This window comes from Oryctolagus cuniculus, chromosome 5, assembly GCF_051225735.1.
Source record: "Oryctolagus cuniculus isolate XC-2025 breed Fujian yellow rabbit chromosome 5, ASM5122573v1, whole genome shotgun sequence".
NCBI classification, from domain to species: domain Eukaryota; kingdom Metazoa; phylum Chordata; class Mammalia; order Lagomorpha; family Leporidae; genus Oryctolagus; species Oryctolagus cuniculus.
This window is the reverse complement of record NC_142871.1, coordinates 37,732,292-37,754,476: the sequence shown is the minus strand read 5'-3', so window position 1 is coordinate 37,754,476 and position 22,185 is coordinate 37,732,292. Positions and strand designations below refer to the sequence as shown.

At 40.0% G+C, this 22,185-nt stretch overlaps 1 protein-coding gene across 6 annotated transcripts in view; it reads left to right on the top strand.

Annotated features, from left to right (window-relative positions):
• Window positions 1-22,185, top strand: part of AKAP7 (A-kinase anchoring protein 7) — a 162,672-nt gene that overhangs the window by 104,762 nt on the left and 35,725 nt on the right. For all 6 annotated transcript variants that reach the window (XR_016233751.1, XR_016233750.1, XM_051855333.3 and 3 more), the window contains one exon: window positions 3,437-3,584. Coding sequence is in view for 4 of the 6 variants with exons in the window: in XM_051855333.3 (XP_051711293.1) it covers window positions 3,437-3,584 (148 nt within the window). In the remaining 2 variants the exon portion in view is untranslated. The remainder of the gene's footprint in view (window positions 1-3,436; window positions 3,585-22,185) is intronic.

Below are 22,185 nucleotides of genomic sequence, written 5' to 3'. Positions count from 1 at the left end.
TCACACCCAGGATGGGTGCTACAGCCATGGCTGGGCTACACCAAAGCTAAAAGCCAGGGACTTCTAGGTCTCCCATGTGGGCATCAAGCACTTGGGCCATCTTCTGCTGCTTTCCCAGGCATGTTAGCAAGGAGATGGAACAGAAAAGTGGAGTAGCAGGAACTGGAACTAGCACGCTGATATGTGATGCCTGTGTGACAGGTGGGGGCTTAATGTGCTGCACCACAATGCCAGCCCTTCTTCCTCACCTTCCTAAAGCTCTTCCACTGCTTTCTCAGGCCATAACAGAGAGCTGGATCAGAAGTAGACCAGCCAGGACTTGAACTGGTGCCCATATGTGATGCTGGCACTGCAGGTGGCAACTTTACCTGCTGCGCCACAGCGCCAGTCCCATTCCACTAATTTTTTGAAGTATTTCATGTGTATACGCACAAGTACATATGAATGTACTTCGTGAAGTTCATAGAAAAATAGAATTAAAAGACAGGTTTATTTTGCTGCAGATATTTTGAAATCCAGACACCTATTTTTTTTGATAATATGCATTTTCCGCAAACATTTTGCTATATCCTCATATATGTGATGTGTGTGTGTATGTGTGTGGGTGTATAAGCATTTACTATATTTTGCTGTTTCATGCACTTTTATAAATTGTTTAATCTGCACACTTTGAGGTAGGGACTATTGTTAATCTCATTTTACAGAGGAGAAAACTGAGGCAAAGCCATAGAGCTCAGTGGTGGCTGAGTCAAGATTTGAATTCACTCCTACTTACAGCTCTGTTGCCTCTCTCCAGGCATCTTATTTAACAAATCAAAAGAAATCCACTTAGCTACCTTCTTGTTTGATGGGGTCAGCTCTCATAAAATCTGTTTTTGAGACTTTATCTTCTTTGCATTTGTGATAATTATTTATTGAGCACAAGGGATGTTTCAGTGAATAAAACTCAAAGATCCTTCCCTTTGTTTAGCCTGCATTCTAATGAGGAGAGACAGATGATGCCAGACAATGATAAATAAACATAATAATTCTTTTTTTAAAGATTAATTTGAAAGACAAAGTTAGAGAGAGAGCACTTCTATCCGCTGGTTCACTCCTCAAATGGTTACAAGGGCCAGGGTTGGGCCAAGTTAAAGTCAGAAGCCAGCAGCCCTTTCCAGTCTCCTACATGGTGGAGAGGGGTCCCATGGGTGGCAGGGGTCCAAGCAATTGGACTGTCTTTTGCTGCTTTCCCAGGCACCATCATCAGGGAGCTGGATTGGAAGTGGATCAGCTTGAATCGACGTGTATATGGGATGTTGGCACTGCAGGCTGCAGCTTAACCAGCTGGGCCACAGCACCGGCCCCAATAAGTAAATTACATGGTATGTTAGGAGATTGTGAGTGCTATGGGAAAATATGCATAAGTGCATAAAAAGAAAGAAGAGTGGGGAGGATGTGGAAGTATCTTTTGTGGTAGGAATGCACAATAAATGAGGTGGCCAGGGGAGGCCCTATTAAGAAACTAATATTTGAGCAAGAAATTAATGGAATTGAGGGCAAGAGCACTCTAGGAAAAAGGGAGCAGCCAGCAGCCAGCACAAAAACTCTGAGGTGGCTCGTGCCTGGCCTGTTCAAGGAATAGTGAGAAGCGGGCAATGGTGGTAGGAGACAGGGAGTGGGAAGTACAGGTATGGGCAGACAGCACTTTGCAGGGTGTTCTGGGGACTTTGACTCTTCCTTTGAGAGAGATGAGGGTCTTTTGGAGGGTTTTTAGCGGAGAAGTGAACTGATCTAAGCATGTTTTCTATTATCACTCTGGCTGTAGAAGGGGCAATGGTAGGAGTCAGTCAGGAGGTCATTAGGTTAATCCAGGTAAAAGAGAGAAGGATGTGGCCAGATGAAGGTAGATGAAGGTGTTGTGGGTAACTGGGCACATTTTGAAGGTAGAACCAATGCGATTCTTTTTTTTTTTTTTTTTTTTGACAGGCAGAGTGGACAGTGAGAGAGAGACAGAGAGAAAGGTCTTCCTTTGCCATTGGTTCACCCTCCAATGGCCGCCGCGGCCAGCGCTGCGGCCGGCGCACCGCGCTGATCCGATGGCAGGAGCCAGGAGCCAGGTGCTTTTCCTGGTCTCCCATGGGGTGCAGGGCCCAAGCACCTGGGCCATCCTCCACTGCACTCCCTGGCCACAGCAGAGAGCTGGCCTGGAAGAGGGGCAACTGGGACAGAATCCGGCGCCCCGACCAGGACTAGAACCCGGTGTGCCGGCGCCGCAAGGCGGAGGATTAGCCTAGTGAGCCGCGGCGCCGGCCCACCAATGTGATTCTTACTAGATGTGGGTTGAGAGAAAGAGGGGGTTCAAGGATAACCCCAAGATCAGGAGTCAGCTTTTGAACATGGAACACATTTTAATATAATGTAAAATATTAAGAACAACTTAAATGTCCAATAGTAAAGAATTAGATGAACAAATTGTGATACTTCCATACAATGGAGTATAATGGATTCAGAGACACTTTATACATCTGTATATTATTTATTGACCAGCCATATTTACTGAAAAAATTAAGCTGATGATCAAGCAGTGTTCAACCACATTCATATTAAAAGGAAAAAAAGTACTTAATATTTACATAGCAAAAATAAAATACCTAGCAAAATTATAGGAGCAGTTTGGGGTAAATTATATTTGGTACTTATATCTCTATTTAAAAATTTTCCATAGTAAGTTTTTGTTAATTTTTAGAGGAAAATACGTATTCTGGTTGCCTTCATATTACAGAGACTCTGAGTTGCAAGGAGTTGCAAGGCCATTGTATAGTAAAGGGGAGGCAGTGATAGTCTTCCCCATGATTTGGAAAACTACAGAGGTAGTTTTACAGTTATCATGTAATTTTTTTTAACAAGGAGTTGTTCCTGCTTTGAGAATGCACTGAAAATAAGGAGAGACAGATAGAAAAGATCTTGCAAGATCCACTGATGCTCCCTATTCCAATTCAACTACTCTTTAATTAATTGTCTGTCTGATGATTCTTATTAGTTAAGTTAAAAATCACATCCATCTTACTAGAACATTTTCCCTAGTACAAAATGTTATGGTCCCTTTCATTTTTAAAGGGTTCACCCATCTTTCCATTGCATTTGTAGATGATTTTCCTTTCCTTGATATCTCAAATTTCAACATGATAAGCTTTATTATTTTCAAAGATTAAAGTATATGAAGTTCAGAATGCTGTCAAATTTAATATCATTACTGATTTTTTTACAACTCATCCTAGAAAAGGAGACTTTAAAAATAGCATTTCAACAACTCTGTAGTATCCATTTTCAAGTTCCAGTCAGTAGTCCTAGAAAGCAAAATGGTAGTAACAGCTTTTCAGAAGGTGATATAAATATGAACTGGCTGCCTAGATGAAATGATTGATTGATGTGATTTTTCTTTTGTTATTTCAAGGGAGTGAAAAAAATAGAACCTGAATTGTATGAAAAATTTATCAGTCATAGATTTGGAGAAGAAATGTTATATCGTATAGATCTTTGCTCCATGCTGAAGAAAAAACAGAGCAATGGCTATTATCACTGTGAGTCTTCAATTATGATTGGTGAGTATCATTTAAAAATTATGTATTTGTTTTTATTTCTTTAACATCACTTTCTTTTGGCAACTATTTGGAACTAGTTGTATATGCTTGTATGTATTGTTCTCATTGAAGTATTTTCTTAAATGTTGTATTTTGACAATAATACATTGAAAATGTTATAGAGCGTTTTTAGTATTTATATTTGCCACTCAATATTTTTCTACCTATAGTTGTTATAATTCTGTGCTTAAAATATAATGAAGCTTTGAAATGTTGGTTCAAGAGTCATTCCAGTTTAACTTTGTTTCATGAATATGGAGAAAGCATTTTTTCCAATAAAGGCCTTCAGGACCTCACCATTCAAAACCTGGCATTGTCATGCTTGCTGCTTTTGTTTAGGAATAGTATGACCCAGGCCAGAGAGATTTACTCTAAGAAGAGAAACTGTAGGTGACCTGCACAATGTGAAATGTTCAGTTTCTTCCCTAAGGAAAGAAAACGTGTCTTAAGGGGAAGCACATATTCAAACATAGATGCTCTTGTTACATGGCACACGATGAAGACAAACCCCTACGCAGTTGTGTTTCTGGATGGAAAGTGTGTGCACCAAATGAAGATGCTTTAGCCAGAACAGGGCCATTCCCCCAGTTTTCAAAGTGAATATACTTTAGAGGAAGCTGCTGTTTCAAACCAGACATTCTTCTCATTGAATTATGGACTTGAAGATAATCCAAATAATGGACTTTTAAAATAACACAGAAATTCTCGAAGAATAATGTATGGATCTAACTTTTTTCAAGATCTTAAACCCAGATCATTTCTTTCCACATCAACTTGGAGAAAACCTGTGGATATATATTCATACATCCTGAGAGAATCTTAATACTGAAGTTTATGGAATGTTTAAAAATGTTAAAGAGACACAATTTTATTTCCAATTTCTCATTAGAAATACAGAGAAGCTGCATTGCAACTCCTTGTGAGCATTTTCTTCCTGATCTTCTGCCATGGAATCCCTTTATGGGGTGTGTGAGGAAAATGTGGTAGGATGTGGAGGCAACATTTGTTGTCTCAAATGTTTCACTGGCCCATAGCCAAAGCTTTGGATGATGTTATGTTTATTTATCTTTGGGCTACAACTCTTTGCAAGTCTAACTGCACTCATCAATGAAAATCTCACCCCTCCCCCAAAGAAGAAGAGAGAAGAAAGAAACGAAAAAACAAAATCTTAATTCTTCTTGGTGAAAACCAGGAATGAACTATAGTTCAGATATCCTAGGATTATGAAAGCTGTATTCTCTGAGCTTCTTACTTGAGTTGGGTGAATTAATTTTTCTCAGGCAGCTATGTTACATTTATATTTCCTTATGGGAGGTAATTGATTAAATGACGCCCTTTGTAAGACTGATGAGCAATTTAGCGCTTGCAAAGACTAGTTTACTTTCAGCTGTCAGACATAACTTGTTGGAGGCAGTGAGGAATTTGGAAAGGTCTAGAAGGCACTTTTCTGCAGGTCAGTATATTCATAACATCTGCAAGAAAAGGTAAAAAACAAAATGATTTCCTGGGAACTCCAACTGATTTGGGGCTTAACAATAATTATTCAGGGGCCGGCGCCGTGGCTCACTAGGCTAATCCTCCGCCTTGCAGTGCCGGCACACCGGGTTCTAGTTCCGGTCGGGGCGCCGGATTCTGTCCCGGTTGCCCCTCTTCCAGGCCAGCTCTCTGCTGTGGCCAGGGAGTGCAGTGGAGGATGGCCCAGGTGCTTGGGCCCTGCACCCCATGGGAGACCAGGGTAAGTACCTGGCTCCTGCGGTGTGCCGGCCGCAGCGTGCCAGCCGTGGCGGCCACTGGAGGGTGAACCAACGGCAAAGGAAGACCTTTCTCTCTTTCTCTCTCTCTCACTGTCCACTCTGCCTGTCAAAAAAAAAAAATAATTATTCAGGATCAATTTAATGTATGTTGTTGAGTATGCTGTTCTCTCTTGGGTATCATGAGGTACAGAGAAGTAGAAGGCATAGTCCTTAAGAGTCATGCAGAGTCAACAGGCAGCCCATACTACGTCAGAGAACCAGAGAGGAAAGAAGGCTGGATGATAGGGCTTGCATGGCTTGGATAGGACATAGTAGAAAAAGTTTATAATTTTCCCTTTGAACACAGTGTAGGGATGGGGAGAATCAGAATTCAGCTGACTGGGATGAGATGGAGAAACAGAGATGAATAGTAAAGAAAAGAGACTTTCTAGAGCAACAGGTATGATTGTGTGAGAGAAGCAGTGGACTGAGAGGCAGTAATGGATATAGGAAATACCTTGATTGAACCTATAGTGTTATTGGCTAAGGAATCTGTAGAGTTAGGAGGTTGTTAGGTTTGTGTGTGTGAGGAGTTGGTGAGGAAGTGGAACAATTACACAGACTGAGGCAATGAGTATGTAATAAAGCTGAGTAGATGTGGGATAAAAAAGAGTGAAGTTTAATGTTCAACATATCTACACAGGACTGGATCCTAAAGATAAAAATTTCAGTTCCAGAATGTAGCATAAGAGATGTAAGGATTTGGCCCACCTCATACTCAGATAGAAACTAATAAGTCTATAAGACATGGTGGAACCATAGAAAACTAAGAGTCTTCATAGTTGTATAGATGCTCCTTGATTTATGATGGGGTTATATCCTGAGAAATTCATTGTAAGTTAAAAATACACTAAATTGAAAATGAATTTAATATTCTTATCCTGAGGCTGCCATTTTGACATGTAAGGTAAAGCAGCCCCCTGTGATGCTGGCATCTTACATGGGTGCTGGTTTGAGTCCAGGCTGCTCCACTTCCAGTCCAGCTCCCTGCTAAAGGCCTGGAAAAGCAGTGGAGGATGGCCGAAGTACTTGGGCCCCTGCATCCATGTGGGAGAACTGAATGAAGCTCCTGGGTCTTGGCTTCACCCTGGCCCAACCCAGGCTGTTGGGGCCATTTGGAGAATGAACCAGTGTATGGAAGATCTCTCTGTCTTTCTTCTTCTCTCTAACTCTGTGTTTCAAATAAATAATTAATTAATTAAAAAATACCCCCATCCTTTCAAACATTGTAGCTCAACTTACCCTACAAATATTTTTTAAAAAATATTTATTTATTTATTTATTTGAAACTCAGAGTTACACAGAGAAGGAGAGGCAGAGAGAAAAAGAGAGAGAGAGAGAGAGAGAGAGAGAGGTCTTCCATTTGCAGGTTCATTACCCAATTGGCCGCAGTGGCCAGAGGTGAACTGATCCGAAGCCAGGAGCCAGGAGCTTCCTCTGGATCTTCCCATGTGGGTGCAGGGGCCCCAGGACTTGGACCATCTTCTATTGATTTCCCAGGCCACAGCAGAGAGCTGTATCAGAAGTGTAGCAGCCGGGACTCGAACAGGCGCTCATATGGGATGCCAGCACTGCATCCGATATGCCACAGCACTGACCCCAGCTTACCCTACCTTAAACATGCTCATAACACTTGAAGTAGCCTGCAGAAGAGCAAAATCACCTAACACAAAGTATATTTTATAGTAAAGTGTTGGATACAGTACACTATGGGGTATCAGTTGTTTCCACTCATGAGTGTTAGGCTGACTGGGAGCAGTGACTAGACATTCTATCACATAACACTAGCCTCAAAAAAGAGCAAAATCCAAAATGCAAAGTATGGTTACTAATGCGTGTGTATTGCTTTCACACCATTGGAAAGTTTTGGAAAATCCTTAATTACACTATTGTAAGTTGGGGATCATATGTAGTTCATTCAGTCTGTATCTGGTGGCAAATCAGACCAGTAGGATCCCAGACTCAGACTTCATGGGCTGAAATGTTGAGAATTCTGAGAGTTGAGTCAATGAGTATATTTTATCCAGATGTCTCTGCTTGAGAATCACTCTTAAGAGACTTGGACAGCTTATGCCAATGATGTAGTCTTAAGAGGTTTATTGTGGTCACCCAGGGATTTCTAGGAGTCACATCTGGGTGCTGGTTCAGTCAAAAGGAAGGGACGTTTTGTCTTCCATCTGGGGTTGGAGTGTCTTTGGACTGAGGATACCCTCAACTCTCACTAATAATCCTCAGTGCTCCTTTGCCCTTAGGGACTAGGACAGAGCTTCAAAGACGTTGGGTTGCCCCCTCCTGAATCTTTCCCAGTTTCAGTAAGTAGGCGTGGGAGTCTTCTTTATGGAAGACAGGACTGTCAATGTAATTGACCCATTGGCTGACTGATGCATCAGGAAGAGATAGAAAGTGATGGAAATTAGCAATATTATTTTGGCTGAAAGGCATAACTAGGACAAAAATCTTTGAACTTTCTAGAATCCTTAAGCCTGAAACCTTGTCTGAAAAAGACGTTTAATTAGAAAATATATGTAGCTTAAATGCTATTTGTCTCATTGAAGGTATACCTAGTGCAGAGAGGTATTGATACTAGATATGTGTTTGATATCTTTTTTCATGTACTTTTTGCAGTAGAAATATGAACCTCATTGTGCTTATTTTATAAATGATTTGTTACTCTAGTAATTTATAAGGCTACACTTTTGATGAGTTTTAAAATTTTTTAAAATATTTATTTTATTCATTTGAAAGGCACAGTTACAGAGAGAGGCAAAGAGAGAGAGAAAAGGAGAGAGAGAGATCGTTCTTCCATCTACTAGTTCATTCCCCAAATGGCCATGATGGCCAGGCCTGCCTGGGCTAGATTGAAGGTCCAGGTCTTCTACACGGGTGCAAGGGCTCAAGGACTTAGGCTGTCTTCTGTTGCTTTCCCAGGTACTTTGGCAGGTAGCTAGATGAGAAGTGGAGCAGCTGGGACTTGAACTGGCGCCCATATGGGATGCTGATGTTGCAGGTGGTGGCTTTACCCACTCTGCCACAATGTTGGCCCCAAGTTTTAAGTTCTTTTAAAATATATTTTAGCCTCTCCAGTCTTTAAAATTTGTTCATGGATCCCCAGTTGTACAATAGATACCTTTAGGATATCTGTGAGGATAAAACAGTTTTTATAATAATACTGATGATGCAAAAGCAATGGTGGGTAAAACTTTGCATGGCCAGTGTGAATCCAGGTATATGCAATTAAAAAAACACTTTTAAAGATGGCTAAAATATTAAAATATGAATGTTCTTGTTGAGTAGAAAAATTATTAATTGTATTTAATCTTAACCTTTGAGTATGTATTTTTAATATTTTGCGTAATGAGAATGAGAGGTACACGTGAAGCTTTGCTGCTGCCTACTGAGGTAGGGGTTTGACCTGAGGAGAAGTGCTTGAGTGAGGAAGCTATGAGCCAAGGCAGCCCCTGTCTTTTGTGAAACACCATTTTTTTCTTGAAAAACGATTGGCACATGGACTGTCATTCTCACACTTGAGTATTGACAGACATTTTCTCAGAAATGAACAGGTGAACCTTTCACTTCAAGTACAACAGACATTATTTACTGCTAATAATAAAATTCAAACTTTCAAGAAAAACTAAGAATTTTAGAAAACTCACATCTATTACTGGGAGCTTGACAGCTTCCTAAAACATAAAGATTTTCCATCAGATTTTATTTTAAAAATTTTCTATGTGAATGGAGAAGCACAGAGCAGAATAATGAACTCATTTCCCCAGGTTGTTTTTAATCTATCATGCACTCTGTTGTGTAAAATAAAAATTTAGAAATTATTTTATTAGAGTATAACTTACATACAGAACCTGCACGTACAAAATATACAAACTGATGCATTTTTACATATGTCTACACCAGTGAAACCTCAAAGATACTGAACATCTATCCTTTGTGTTCCTTGCTCTTGAATATTTTTCTAACTAGAAGGAGATGTTATTAATGAACATTTTTTTGATGAAATTTTGGCAACATCTAGAAGATCTCCAAAACTCAGGGAGTCCATATTATTTATTTATTTAAAGATTTATTTACTTATCTGATAGGCAGAGTGACAGAGAGGAAGAGACAGAGGGTGAGGTTGTAGGGAGAGAGACAGAAAGAGGGATTTTCCACCTGCTGGTTTATTCCTCAGGTGGCCACAACAGCCAGGCCTGGGCCACCCCAAAGCCAGGAGCCAGTTCTCCGTATGTGTTTTCTACATTGGTGGCAGGGCCCATTTTCCTGCTACTTTCCTAGAAAGCTCAATCAGAAATGCAGTAGCCAGGTCTGAAACTAGTACTCAGATATGGGATGCCAGCCTGGCATGGGGAGGCTTAACCCTCTGTAACACAGTGCCGGCCTCAGAATCCGTATGTGTAAAATGATCAGTGGATGTTGGTACAAAATTCTGCATGGATAAATGATCCACTAGAAGTTCAAGATAAATCCAAAAACTGGAATGTAAAGACTATGGGAATAAGATTCTACATTGCAGCTAAACTTTTAAAGGGCTGTAACTTGTCAAATTTTGGTATAGTATCAAAGAATATTCACAATTACCTGAATTTAGTAAATATTTATAAATGTAACTCACATAAACAAAAGCTCTTAAGGATTGTCAGAATTTTAAGAGTATAAAAACAGCCAAAGGCCAGTGCATTTAAACCCTTCTACTTCAGTTCATGGGCCCAAGGAAACCAGGGAAAACTTAGTTTTGATCAATGTTTCCTACATTTTTTTCTAATAAATTCATTTTGATAACCACTCTGCTGTCTCTGTCTAAAATATAAACTGGTTTGTTCTTCTGTCTTTAATTTCTTCTTCCCTCTTTAATTTCCATTTGAGCATTCTTTGGTAACAATGCAGCCAATGCAAAAATACCCCAGACTGATAGGAACATATTGATAAGAAAAGTCGTTGAAAATTTATTATTGTGTGGTGCTGATAACTCTGTAATATTGGAATGTCTCTTGTGGTGGGTAGGACCAAAAAAATCTTGTCGTGTTTTCTTTTGCACAGGGTGACAGGGAGATGATTCAGAAAATTCCATGTCTACTTAGGCTGATTAAGATGAATCTATTTGAAGTGTGTTAGAAGAGGCACCCATGATAAATCAGTTTATCCCCTGAGGGAAATGTATGCCTATTTTTTTCATTTTTAAAAGCTTCGGTACTTTTCTCTGTTAAAAATTGTCAACTAATTTAATAAGAGCTGAGTGGAGGATATTATTTGTTTTGTCCAGAATTTGGGGGATCATATAATTTCTTATTCAAATGATAATTTGTAAATGTGAAAGTGGGATCTAATGGGTTAAAAGAAGAGCACCAAGACTAGGTTTAACTGGGACTTAAGTCACCCCACCAAAAAGTATAAAGTTCTTAAAAAAGTAGAGCTGTTGATGTATATTGTTAATACAAATCTTGTTCATTCTTGTAATCTAATTATCCCTTGTATATTTCTTTGATGAAACATCTTCCAAAAAGGAAGTTTTTGAAATTTAATTGTGATATGCTCTTAATAAAAATGAAAAGCAACTGATAATTGAAATGCTCAGCTTCTTTACATCTGCTTGAGTTAGAGGAAGACTCAGGATAAGTAGCTGAGAAAATTAGTGAGTGATGGCTTACTGTATTTTCATTGTTGTATCAGCTATCAATCTGGATGCTAACACAAAGTGGCAGCTATGACTTGGGCTGTTTTGGAAATCCAGACATCTGTTGGTCTGTTTCAAACCTTGTGATATATATTAAATGCCTTAGGAACTCTGCATATTAAAGGGGCAGTGCTAAGTGATAAATTTAATTGAAAAATTATGCATCACTAATAGAATTATATAATAAATAAGTCACTTCACAAATTATTTATAGAGCTTTTGGTTTTAAGTGTATTTTAGAAAACATGAAAGCAAATATTGAATTCCAAATAAAAAGAAAAATGAAACCACGTGAAAGAAATTCTTGAAGTGCAAAGTCTATAGTTTAGGCCGGCGCCGCGGCTCACTAGGCTAATCCTCCGCCTAGTGGCGCCGGCACACCAGGTTCTAGTCCCGGTCGGGGCGCCGGATTCTGTCCCGGTTGCCCCTCTTCCAGGCCAGCTCTCTGCTGTGGCCAGGGAGTGCAGTGGAGGATGGCCCAAGTGCTTGGGCCCTGCACCCCATGGGAGACCAGGAAAAGCACCTGGCTCCTGGCTCCTGCCATCGGATCAGCGCGGTGCGCCGGCCGCAGCGCGCTGGCCGCGGCAGCCATTGGAGGGTGAACCAACGGCAAAGGAAGACCTTTCTCTCTGTCTCTCTCTCACTGTCCACTCTGCCTGTCAAACAACAACAACAACAACAACAACAAAGTCTATAGCTTAACAAAGCCATTAAGATACAGGAAATTAGTTGTAGGAGACCCTCCCAGTTGTCAAAAGTCATGGCTAATTAGCCCATTACGTTGCCTAATTGCCTCTGAATAAATTATCTGCCATGCTAATCAATATTTACCAATGTTCTAAAAGTCCTGGGCACAGTGACTGATGTACAGTCTTATAAAAATATTAAAAATGTTAGTAGCAGTACTAGTCATATTAGAATACTTACTGCAACACTATTCTTATTTTTCTAACCCCAGAAAACCCATTTCATAGCTTTTAGAGATTTGCATTATTTCTAATGCTGTCCTTAAATTGGCATGTGATTCACACTTGTGCCTTTCAAAAAGTAAAAGTGCATACGTATGTACATATATACATATGATATATATGGTGAGTTTTTATATATTTATGTGTATGATTTATGTGTATAAGTACATAGGTGAAGGTGAGCACATATTTTAATTATTAGCTGTGAGTAAAGTACAGTTGGCAAATCTATATAATGTATTATTATTAAAATAATGTGATAATATGGTAAAAGTACAAGAGACAAACTTGTGAAACTCATTAAATGCTCCCTTTGCATGATGTAGAGGACCTGGAGAGGATGCAGAATAGTAAAGAGGTAGAAGCAAGCTACAGGGAGGCTCCTAGAATCAGACTTTGTTCTAATGGTCATGGCGACTTCCCCATTGGGCGACTTTGTGCACATTGCTTAAACATCTGCTCTCAATGCAGTTACCTCACCTCTGTGATGGGGATTAATAATGCTTGTCACCTGGTGAGGATGCTAGGAGGACTGGACGTGCTTGCATCAAACAGCTGATAGCATCATGCCTAACATACACTCAGTGTTTGCTCACTGCGCTCATACAATTAGTGTTTTCATAATAAATTGTAGGCAGAATTCCTAAACCCGTGGACTGTGGAGGCTGAAAAGTGACTTAAAGGGTTAATATAAAAAGACAATGTCAGTTTCTCCTTAACCTTTCTTTGGTGTATAACAGTGTAGGCCTTAGGAGAAACTTGAAACTCCAGAGGGTTGTTCAGACACAGGGAAGGGTGCCAGGGATCCCGGGATCTGTGAAAGTCTTTACTGTCTCTTGTGATGGAGGAGTGAGTACTGTTTATGGGGATGTCTAATCTGTCAGTGTGAATACTCTCATGGAGTTTCTTCCATCATTAGAATTCGTGAATTCTCCATTCTGTGTTCAGTTGTTCTATTTCAGTTTCTGCCAAAGCTAGACTTCGATTCTTATTGCATCTGTGATTAATTGGAGGAGAAACAATAAAGTTTTCATTCTCCAGATCTGTCTGAAAACCCCCTTCCTCTGGGTTTTCATTTTGTAACATAGTTACTCTTAAAATAGGAACAAGGGGCCAAGTGGATTTAGGATTCACCAGTGCTGCCTGCACTGGTAGTTTGCATGTCCTCCCAGGCAGCGGAAGCATTGCTAGCGACCGTGCACATAGAGAGGCTCTTCCTTCACTTTAAAATGTCTCCACCCTGGCTTCTGTTGTTTTCATTTATTTGTGTAGTTTATTGAATAGATACCTATTGAGCCTACCAAGTGCCAAGTATGATGCTGGACAGTGAAGATCGAAGAAGAATGAACACAAACAGTACTTTAAGAGTTTTCTTTCTAGCAGGAAGTCATGAAACAGACAATTACGGTTTAAAATGATCTGGACTGCCACAAAGTTAATGGGAGCGAAGTAGAGTTCTGATTCTGCCTAGGGTTGTCAGGGAAGGCTGCACAGAGAGGAGAGGTTTGAGCTGGAAATGAGAATGCCAGGGGGAGGGGAGGAAGCAAGAGAAAGTGGAGCGTTTTCCAGGCTGAGAAAGCATCACGATGCAGTGAGCCAGGGGGACTTGTGCTGGGTCGTGCAAGGAATACACTCTGCACACGACTTATGTATCCTTAAGGAGTTCAGATCGTATTTTTGTAGGGAATGGGAATCATCAAACATTTTGGAGCTCAAAATGACACAATCAGATTTGTGCTTTAGAAAAGTCACTCTCCTAGTCACATAAAAGCCCAATGAAGGGAGCAGGCAGCTGACTCAGCAAGACCAGGAAGAGGCCGTGCTGTTGGACAGGCATAGTTTCCTGCTCGTAAGCATTTGCAGTGGAGATGGAGAAGGAAGGGTTCATTGAAGGTCTAGGTAGACAAGAGAATCAATCTGCAGGTTTGGGGTGGATTAGGAAAGCTGGAAAAGGCTGGGATGACTCCCAGATCTGAGATATAAACAGGTGGATAATAGTGCCATACATCAATGTAGAGCATAAAAGAGAAAATAGATTTTGGTAACAAGATGATGATGAATTTTTTTTTTTAATTTTATTTAATGAGCATAAATTTCAAAAGTACAGCTTTTGGATTACAATAGCTTCCCCCCCGCCATACCTTCCCTCCCACCCACAACACTCCCCTCTCCCACTCCCTCTCCCCTTCCATTCACAAAGATGATGATGAATTAAATTTGGGGCATATGAAAGCACCAAGTAAGGTGCAGTTAAGGAGAGAGGTCTAGGACAAAGATGTTAAATCTGGGAGACAGGTATGGGATTCAGTGGTATTGGGTTGTACAAGCTACAGGTGTGAATGGAAGAGCTGCAGAGGCCGTGGGAAAGCTTGCACTTCAGACTTGTTTTGCAGCTCGTTACCTGAGCTAAATATGTTAGGGGAGGATAGAGGCCGAAAACAAGGGGCAAGGATGGAGAGAAAAGGTTATGAAATTGTTTATGTAAATACAACAAATCTGTTTCTTGTTTCGTGTTGGTCTGTGGGAAAACAACAGCATAAAAATATGCCCATCTACTTTTGGATTTGCTACTTCTGCAGAGAAACTTGTTCTGGTAAAACCAGAGGCATAACAAGGGTTAAAGAAGCACAGAGTAGGGACTGGCATTGTGGCATGGTGGGTAGAGCCACTGCTGTGCTGCGCACTGCTTGTGCCGCTGGCATCCCATATGCCACATTAAAATTTTTGAGCATTGATGTGATGCTACAAGGAGAAAATTCCACAACAAAAACTTCACTTCATGCCCCAAATTATTTAAAATTTTGTGTAAAATTACTCTCGGGATGTGTATATAAGGTATATATGAAACATAAATGAGTTTAATGTTTAGGCTCCCCTTCCCAAGATGTGTGTATATATATATATACATATGTATGTATTTTTTTTCAAAATCTGTAAACTGATTGTTAAATGGATTTTTAATTGATAAATTTATCATCATTTTGGTATCCATTATTACCTATTTAATAGATTTATTGAAATAGATTATTTTTGTAAAATATATAAATGTTTTCCTTGTTTCCAAATTTACTTGTGTCTAGAACTTAACTCATGAATAGTCTGCTGTCTTTATATATAAAAAAATGATCATTGATCTTTTCCCTACCTCTCCAGTTACCTTTATCACATGTGATCTTCCTTTTCTTAAATCACCTATGCTTTTAGGAAAGACTGGATTTTATTTAAATCTGTTAAAGTTTCTCTACCTGTATGATGGTAATGGTCTAAAAGTTGTTTTTAAATAAAATATCTCTTTGCTAATCTCAAAAAAAAAATCTGAAAAATCTGAAATCTGAAACACTTCTGGTTCCAAGCATTTTGGGTAAAAAGTATTCAGGCTGCACCACATTTTTTAAAAAGGCAAATATGAAACTCAAGCTTACACTAGTACTGCGTGTGTTTTGAGTACATTCTCTTCCCAACTGCTCCTTCACTGTAGTGCCATGGGCGTCAGGGCATTTGGCCCTGGCTTTCTTCTGGCAGGTGGTTGGTTCCATTCTTCTTGCTAATGATCAGTTTAGGACACAGCATGTACACGATTCTGATGTGTGAGGGGAAATTCTCTTGGGGTCTCAGAGAAAACTTTTTTTTTTCTTTTTAAACAGTAAAAAGAGATTCAAGTGGAGCTGAAATTCTGGCACAGCAGTGGATACTGGTTTAAGTCCCAGCTGCTTCACTTCCATCCAGCTCCATCCTAGTGTACCTGGGAAAGCAGCAGGAGATGGCCCAACTGCTTGGGCCCCTGCCACCTACCTAGGAGACCTGGATGGAGTTCCAGGTTCCTGGCTTTGTCCTGGCCCAGCCCTGGCTGTTCTGGTCATTTGGGGAGTGAATCAGTGGATGGAAGATTCCTCTGTCTCTCCCCCCTCTCTATTACAAATAAATCTTTAAAAAAAAATCCAGAGGGAAGAGAATGGGGATTTTTAACTGGGAATTATTGGCTACATGTGATCCTGGATGTTTCTGTCATCTTACTCATAGGAGACACTTATTGTCCACAAGCAGCTATGCTGCGTATGGGACCCTGGAAACGAGAGTGGTGATGGTCTTGTTGAGCCACTGAATTAACCAATCCCAGAAGGATATTACCATAAACATAGTGACTGTGGTTTAGACTTACTTTGAATGTCCCCAAAAGACTCACGTGTTAAAAGGCTGGGTCTCCAGTGTCATAACTCAGAAGAAGAGTGAAAACGTAACCCAAGTGTAGTATTTGGGAGAAGGGGCCTAGTAGAAGGTGTTTGGGTCCCAGGAGGCCTCCTCTCAGAGGGTAGCTCTCCCAAGGTGTCTGGTTGATCAAAGACGAGCATGCTGCTTGTGTCCCTGCATCCTGAATTGCCACAGAATCCATCCTCTGTGTGCTCTTTGCCACTGCAATCCTTTTGCGACACCTGTGGTCAAGCCAGTGGGGCCTACCTGAGCTTGGACTGTGATCCCCAAAACCATAAGCCAAAATAAACCTCCTTCTTTCATCAGTAGCCCATGGTAAGGTGTTCATTTATATCCATGAAAAGTCTACTTAATATAGTGAAATTTACTTATTAACCATTTCAGTCAAGAGATTTGTTGTTGTTTGTAGCTGAATGTGCCCTAACAGAAAGGCTTTCAGTTCTGAATTAAGACATGCAGTAACAAATGTAGACTCGATGTTTTGGATTTGTGAATATTTAAGTGACAGTTCTGACAGTTACCAAATGATGCTAGAAGCATCTGTAAACAGCCTAATCAGAATGGGAGCACAATGACAGAGTATATCAGAAAATGCCAGGCTAGTCATGGCAGGCCACAGCAGACGCTGAGACCTGACAAAGCAGCCTTGGGGTAACAGAACCCCATTTAGTATAAGTTAATTTTATTTTCAGTAACTGAAGGATTCCGTTTCATTCTTCCTCATCCCTTTAAGCCTTTTAGATAAAAACAAGCAGTAATGTATTGAGTAATTAACCTTCTATTTGAAGCTTGACATGTCAGGAAAGGTGACAGACTGTTGTCTTGCCCTAGGTCACACAGTGAACCACTTTCAGAGCTAAATATAGACCCAAGAATATTCCATGTGAAGAATGATTAAGACCTTTGAAGAACCTCTAATAAATTAGAAATTCTCAAACAAAATTTTTTGTTGTTCACCCTGTTAAATTACAAGCCAAATCTACTCATTAGGTCTTACTGGTGTTTCTGAAATCTGTTTTTCTTCCTGTGAAGATGTTGCCGTTTCTTCATAAAGGGTGTAGACAATGAGAGATTAAAGCACTTGAATGAGAAAGCAGCCATATTTGATAATCGAAATACTGCCCAGCAGATTAAATGTAATTTTTGCTTTTCCTTAGTTTTTCCAAAAAAGGTTTTAACACCCAGACATTTGTCCTTGAGTAAGTAACTTGTGTTGGTTTTTGTGATTTCATTGCAATATCTGAAAAGGACACACTGTGGAAAGCAGCCTTTAGTAAGAATAACTCAGTAATTTAGAGATTCCAAACTAAAATTACTGGTTCTTGTTCTCTTGCAACTACATTGCCTTAATAAAACTACCAAATGGGATTGATGAGTGGGAACTTTGGGCTCCCTCTTGCTCCCTCAAGATCAGGGCTGCGAATGTGGGGCTCCTCCCCCATTTGGTCCTGGCTCTCTCACCCACACTGTCTGTGCTCCTCGACTCAAGGGTTAACTTCAGTCCCAGAGCTTGTGTGATTGTCGTATCATACATGGCACCTGTTTGATGAAAAGATGCGCTGTCAACGAGAGCTGTCCAGACATACGCTGGAACCTGGCAGTCTGCCTTGCAGCTGCCTACCTCCTATTATTACCTGTCCACTGAACAGGGAAGTAAATTCTCCTCTCTGACTTATTTCTCAATTAAGGAAAAGGCTTTGACTGGGTACATTGTTTTTTTATATATATATATATATATATAGAAAGCTTTTATTTAACAAATATAAATTTTGTAAGTACAACTTTTGGATTATAGCAGTTCTTCCTCCCATACCTGCCTTCCTACCCCCAGACCAAACCACCTTCTACCCCTCTCCCATCCCATTATTCATTAAGATTCATTTTTAATTATCTGTTTATACAGAAGATCAACTCTATACTAAGTAAAAATTTAAATAGTTTGCACCCACACAGACACACAAAATATAAAGTACTGTTTGAAGACTAGTTTTACCTTTAATGCTCATAGTACAACTCATTAAGGACAGAGGTTCTACATAGGGAGCAAGTGCACAGTGACTGCTGTTGTTGATTTAACAATTGACACTCTTTTATGATGTCAGTGATCACCCGAGGCTCTTGTCATGAGCTGCTAAAGCTACGGAACTCAAACTCCGACCTTATTTAGACAGAGCCATAGTCAAAGTGGAGGTTCTTTCTTCCCTTCAGAGAAAAGTTGGGTACATTGTTTAAAGTTGGGCCACACTCACAGAAAAGAGCTGACTAAATAGTAACTGTGAAGGATGTCTTTGAAAATCAGCACAAAACAAATCTATCAGCAGAGGTTGAGGAATGACAATCAGGGATTGATAAAAAGTGAGGACTTCTTTTGTAGTTCCAGTTACCTACATGTCTCTTCCTCTTTCTTAAATGCACATATGTAGTCTGTGGTGTGCTAAGTCTTTCTCCTTTGTGTTTTATAAGGGGGTAAAAACCCCCACATTGTCTTTCCAGTTACATAGAAATTGTATAGCACATGGTAATTTCAAATACCAATACTGTAACTTTTATTTTTAGGGAAAAACAAAAGCACTGCAAAGAGAAGTAAAACGTGTGTTGAAAGTACTACTAAGATAGGAGTAATGACAAAAAAATTAATGTTCTTGGCTCACAAATTTCACAGTCTGGGATTTAAAATTGGACTTTTAACAGTGAGAGGTACAGAGCCCCCCACCCCTGCAGTTATAGTTTTTAGCTTCTTTCCCTTACATAGAGCCTTGTGAGGACAGATTTCATCTATCAGTGTTTCAGGATGCGGTTCTAGAACCTTTCCTTTTGGTTACAGAATGACTATAAAGATGCAGCAGTGGTTCTACAGGGGAGGAGCAGTAGATCTATGTGGGCAGTAGATCTGTGCTTATTGTGAACTAATTATTGAGAGAGCTGGGTTTTTGTTTTACAAGAACATGGAGTAACAGAACATGAGTACAGTATTGGGTATGTCCATTCAGCTTACTTCAGGTCCAGAACAGTTTTCTCTTGGTACCCTGATGTCAACACAAAAGCTAGGATATATTTCCAAGCATCCTACTTTATATAAATTGTCAATCACTTACATGATTGACAATGAACTTATGTTTTCATTGAAACTGCGATGTTTCTTGGATTACTAATTTCCTCAGATGTGTTATCTTCTGTGTTATGAAATTTTCCTGAAATACCTCTTTTGTGCTTAAAGCAGATCTCCTAACACATGGTTCCAGCATTTGGAGAGATAAAAGCTTTATCCCTCTCTATACTTTATGATTGAATGTTCCCTTTTCTCTCCATTCTTTTGAATAAAGAGTCTTTTACCTTTTGTTTTCTTTCTCATGTCTTTCCACCAGTTGTCAGACTCAAATTTCCTTTATTTAGTGAATTGGAAGTCTCACAAGAATTGGTAATTTGTACAGTTTTGTGGAGACTTTTTTAATTTCAAATAAAATTTTTCTGCAGGGTTGCTCAGAAACCCAAACAAACCTGTATTCAACTACAGATGTAAAAAGTTGCCGGCCCATGACACAGAGACTAAAGTTCATGGTCATGGTTAAGAATTATTTTTTGCCACTAGAGACTATAGTCAGCTGATATTTCATAGCAGATGCAGATAAGGTAGCTGGCACCATGCCCTATACTATGCTTTTTAGTTCTATCCCTGCCATTTCTAGCCATTATAATAAAAATTCAAACTACCCTAGCAGAAACAACTGTCCCAATCATGATTGGTCTGTAGCAGGCCTGAGAAAAAAGTAAGCATGAAAGGGTTATGGTTTTCAGTTAATAAAAGTGAAATCGGATATTTTCCTTATCAAGATTAACCCTGTTTCTTTGTAAAATCATCTAGTTATAGTAGATGTTTGTATACCACTGAAAGGAATGTAATTCCCTAATGAAAGTCTATTACCATCTTTGGGGATTACTTTTGAATGGTACATTCTGCTGTTTTTCCTGGAAGACAGTGCTTCCCAGGTCCTTTCTGGAATCTCTGTACTCCTGATTGAGTCAGCTTTCTATGGGTAGCAGGCCGCAGTGCTAACAGTGCACCTTAAAGGGATAGATCAGTATATCTTTTGTTTTGAAATAGGATCATATTCCTCCAGCAGTGTCAGTAAAAGGGTTTGATGGCAAAATGTGAGAAACTAAGGCAAGATTTTAAACATATTACCATAGAGCTTGATTAAATGACATTTTTCTATGCATTATGCTAAAATTGTAGTGTGCTATTACATAGTTGTCCCTCAGTATCCATGGGGATTGGTGCCAGGATTATCCACCCACCCTTGCAAAATCTGGGGATGCTCAAGTCCCTTATATATAATGGTGTACTATTTGTACTTATATACATCCACCCATATATCTAGAATCATCTCTAGATTACTAATGTTACCTAATACAATGTAAATATATATATAGTTATCTTACAGTATTATTTAGGGAATAATAACATAAAAAGTGTACATGTTCAGTACAGATGCAATTTTCCTCCAAATATCTTTTAAAACTTGATTTATTTATTAATTTGAAAGGCTGAGTGACAGAGATGAAGGAGGGAGAGGGAGAGAAAGAGGGATAGAGAGATCTTCCATTTGCTGGTTTGTCCTCCAAATACCTGCAACACTTGGAGCTGGGCCAGACTGAAGCCAAGAATCTAGAACTATGTCCAGGTTTCCCATGTGGCTGTACATGCACCACCATCCACTGCCTTCCCAGGTATAGTAGAAAGCTGGATTGGAAGCATAATAGCTGGGATTCTAACCAACACTTGGAGGGGATGCAGACATCTCAAGGTGGCAGCTTAACCTGTTTGGCCACAATATACGGCCTTCCCAGTTACTCTTGATCTGTGATTGGTTGAATCCATAGTTATGGAGGACCAGCTATATAAAGCTGTCAGCACACACAAACTGTGTTTAATAATTCAGTGCTTGGGCTGACGCTATGGCGTAACAGCTTAAGCCACCTCCTGTAGCACTGGCATCCCATATGGGCTCTGGTTTGAGTCCTGGCTGTCCCACTTCCCATCCAGCTCCCTGCTAATTTGCCTGGGAAGGCCACTGAAGATGGCGCAAGTGCTTGGGCCCCTGCACCCATCTGTGAGACCTGAAAAAAGCTTTGGGCTCCTAGCATTGGCCTGTCCCAGCCCCGGCAGTTGTGGCCATTTGGGGAGTGAGACAGTGGATGGGAGAGCTCATTTGCTGTCTGTCTCTCTCTCTAACTCTACTTTTGAAGTAAAATAAATAAATAAATCTTTTTTAAAAAAATGAGTGTTGGGGGCCGGCGCTGTAGCTCACTTGGTTAATCCTCCGCCTGTGGTGCCAGCATCTCATATTGGTGCCGGTTCTGGTCCCGGTTGCTCCTCTTCCAGTCCCGCTCTCTGCTGTGGCCTGAGAAGGCAGTGGAAGATGGCCCAAGTGCTTGAGCCCCTGCACCCGCATGGGATACCAGGAAGAAGCACTTGGCTTCTGGCTTCGGATTGGTGTAGCGGCCATTTGGGGAGTGAACCAATGGAAGGAAGACCTTTCTCTTTCTCTCTGTCTGTAACTTTACCTGCCAAATAAATAAATAAATAAAGCTGTGAATCAGACACTTAGGGTCTATAGAGCCAGACAAATTAGAGTTCAGATCCCATTATTAACATTATTCTCTGAGGGATTTTACCCAAGTTACTTTACTGTTTGTAAAGTGGGGACAGTGTTGGTCATGACCCCTTCCTCACAGAGCCATTGTAGGGATTAAATGTAAAGCACTTAAAAGTATCATTTTTAGTATCTAGTAAATGTTGGAAATTCCCATTTTGAATTTGTATTGTTTTCTAATCTTTTATTATGGTTAAATCACTTCTAGTGCTTATGGAAAAAAAAAGCCTCTAATATGGTACAGCTGCATCTCCT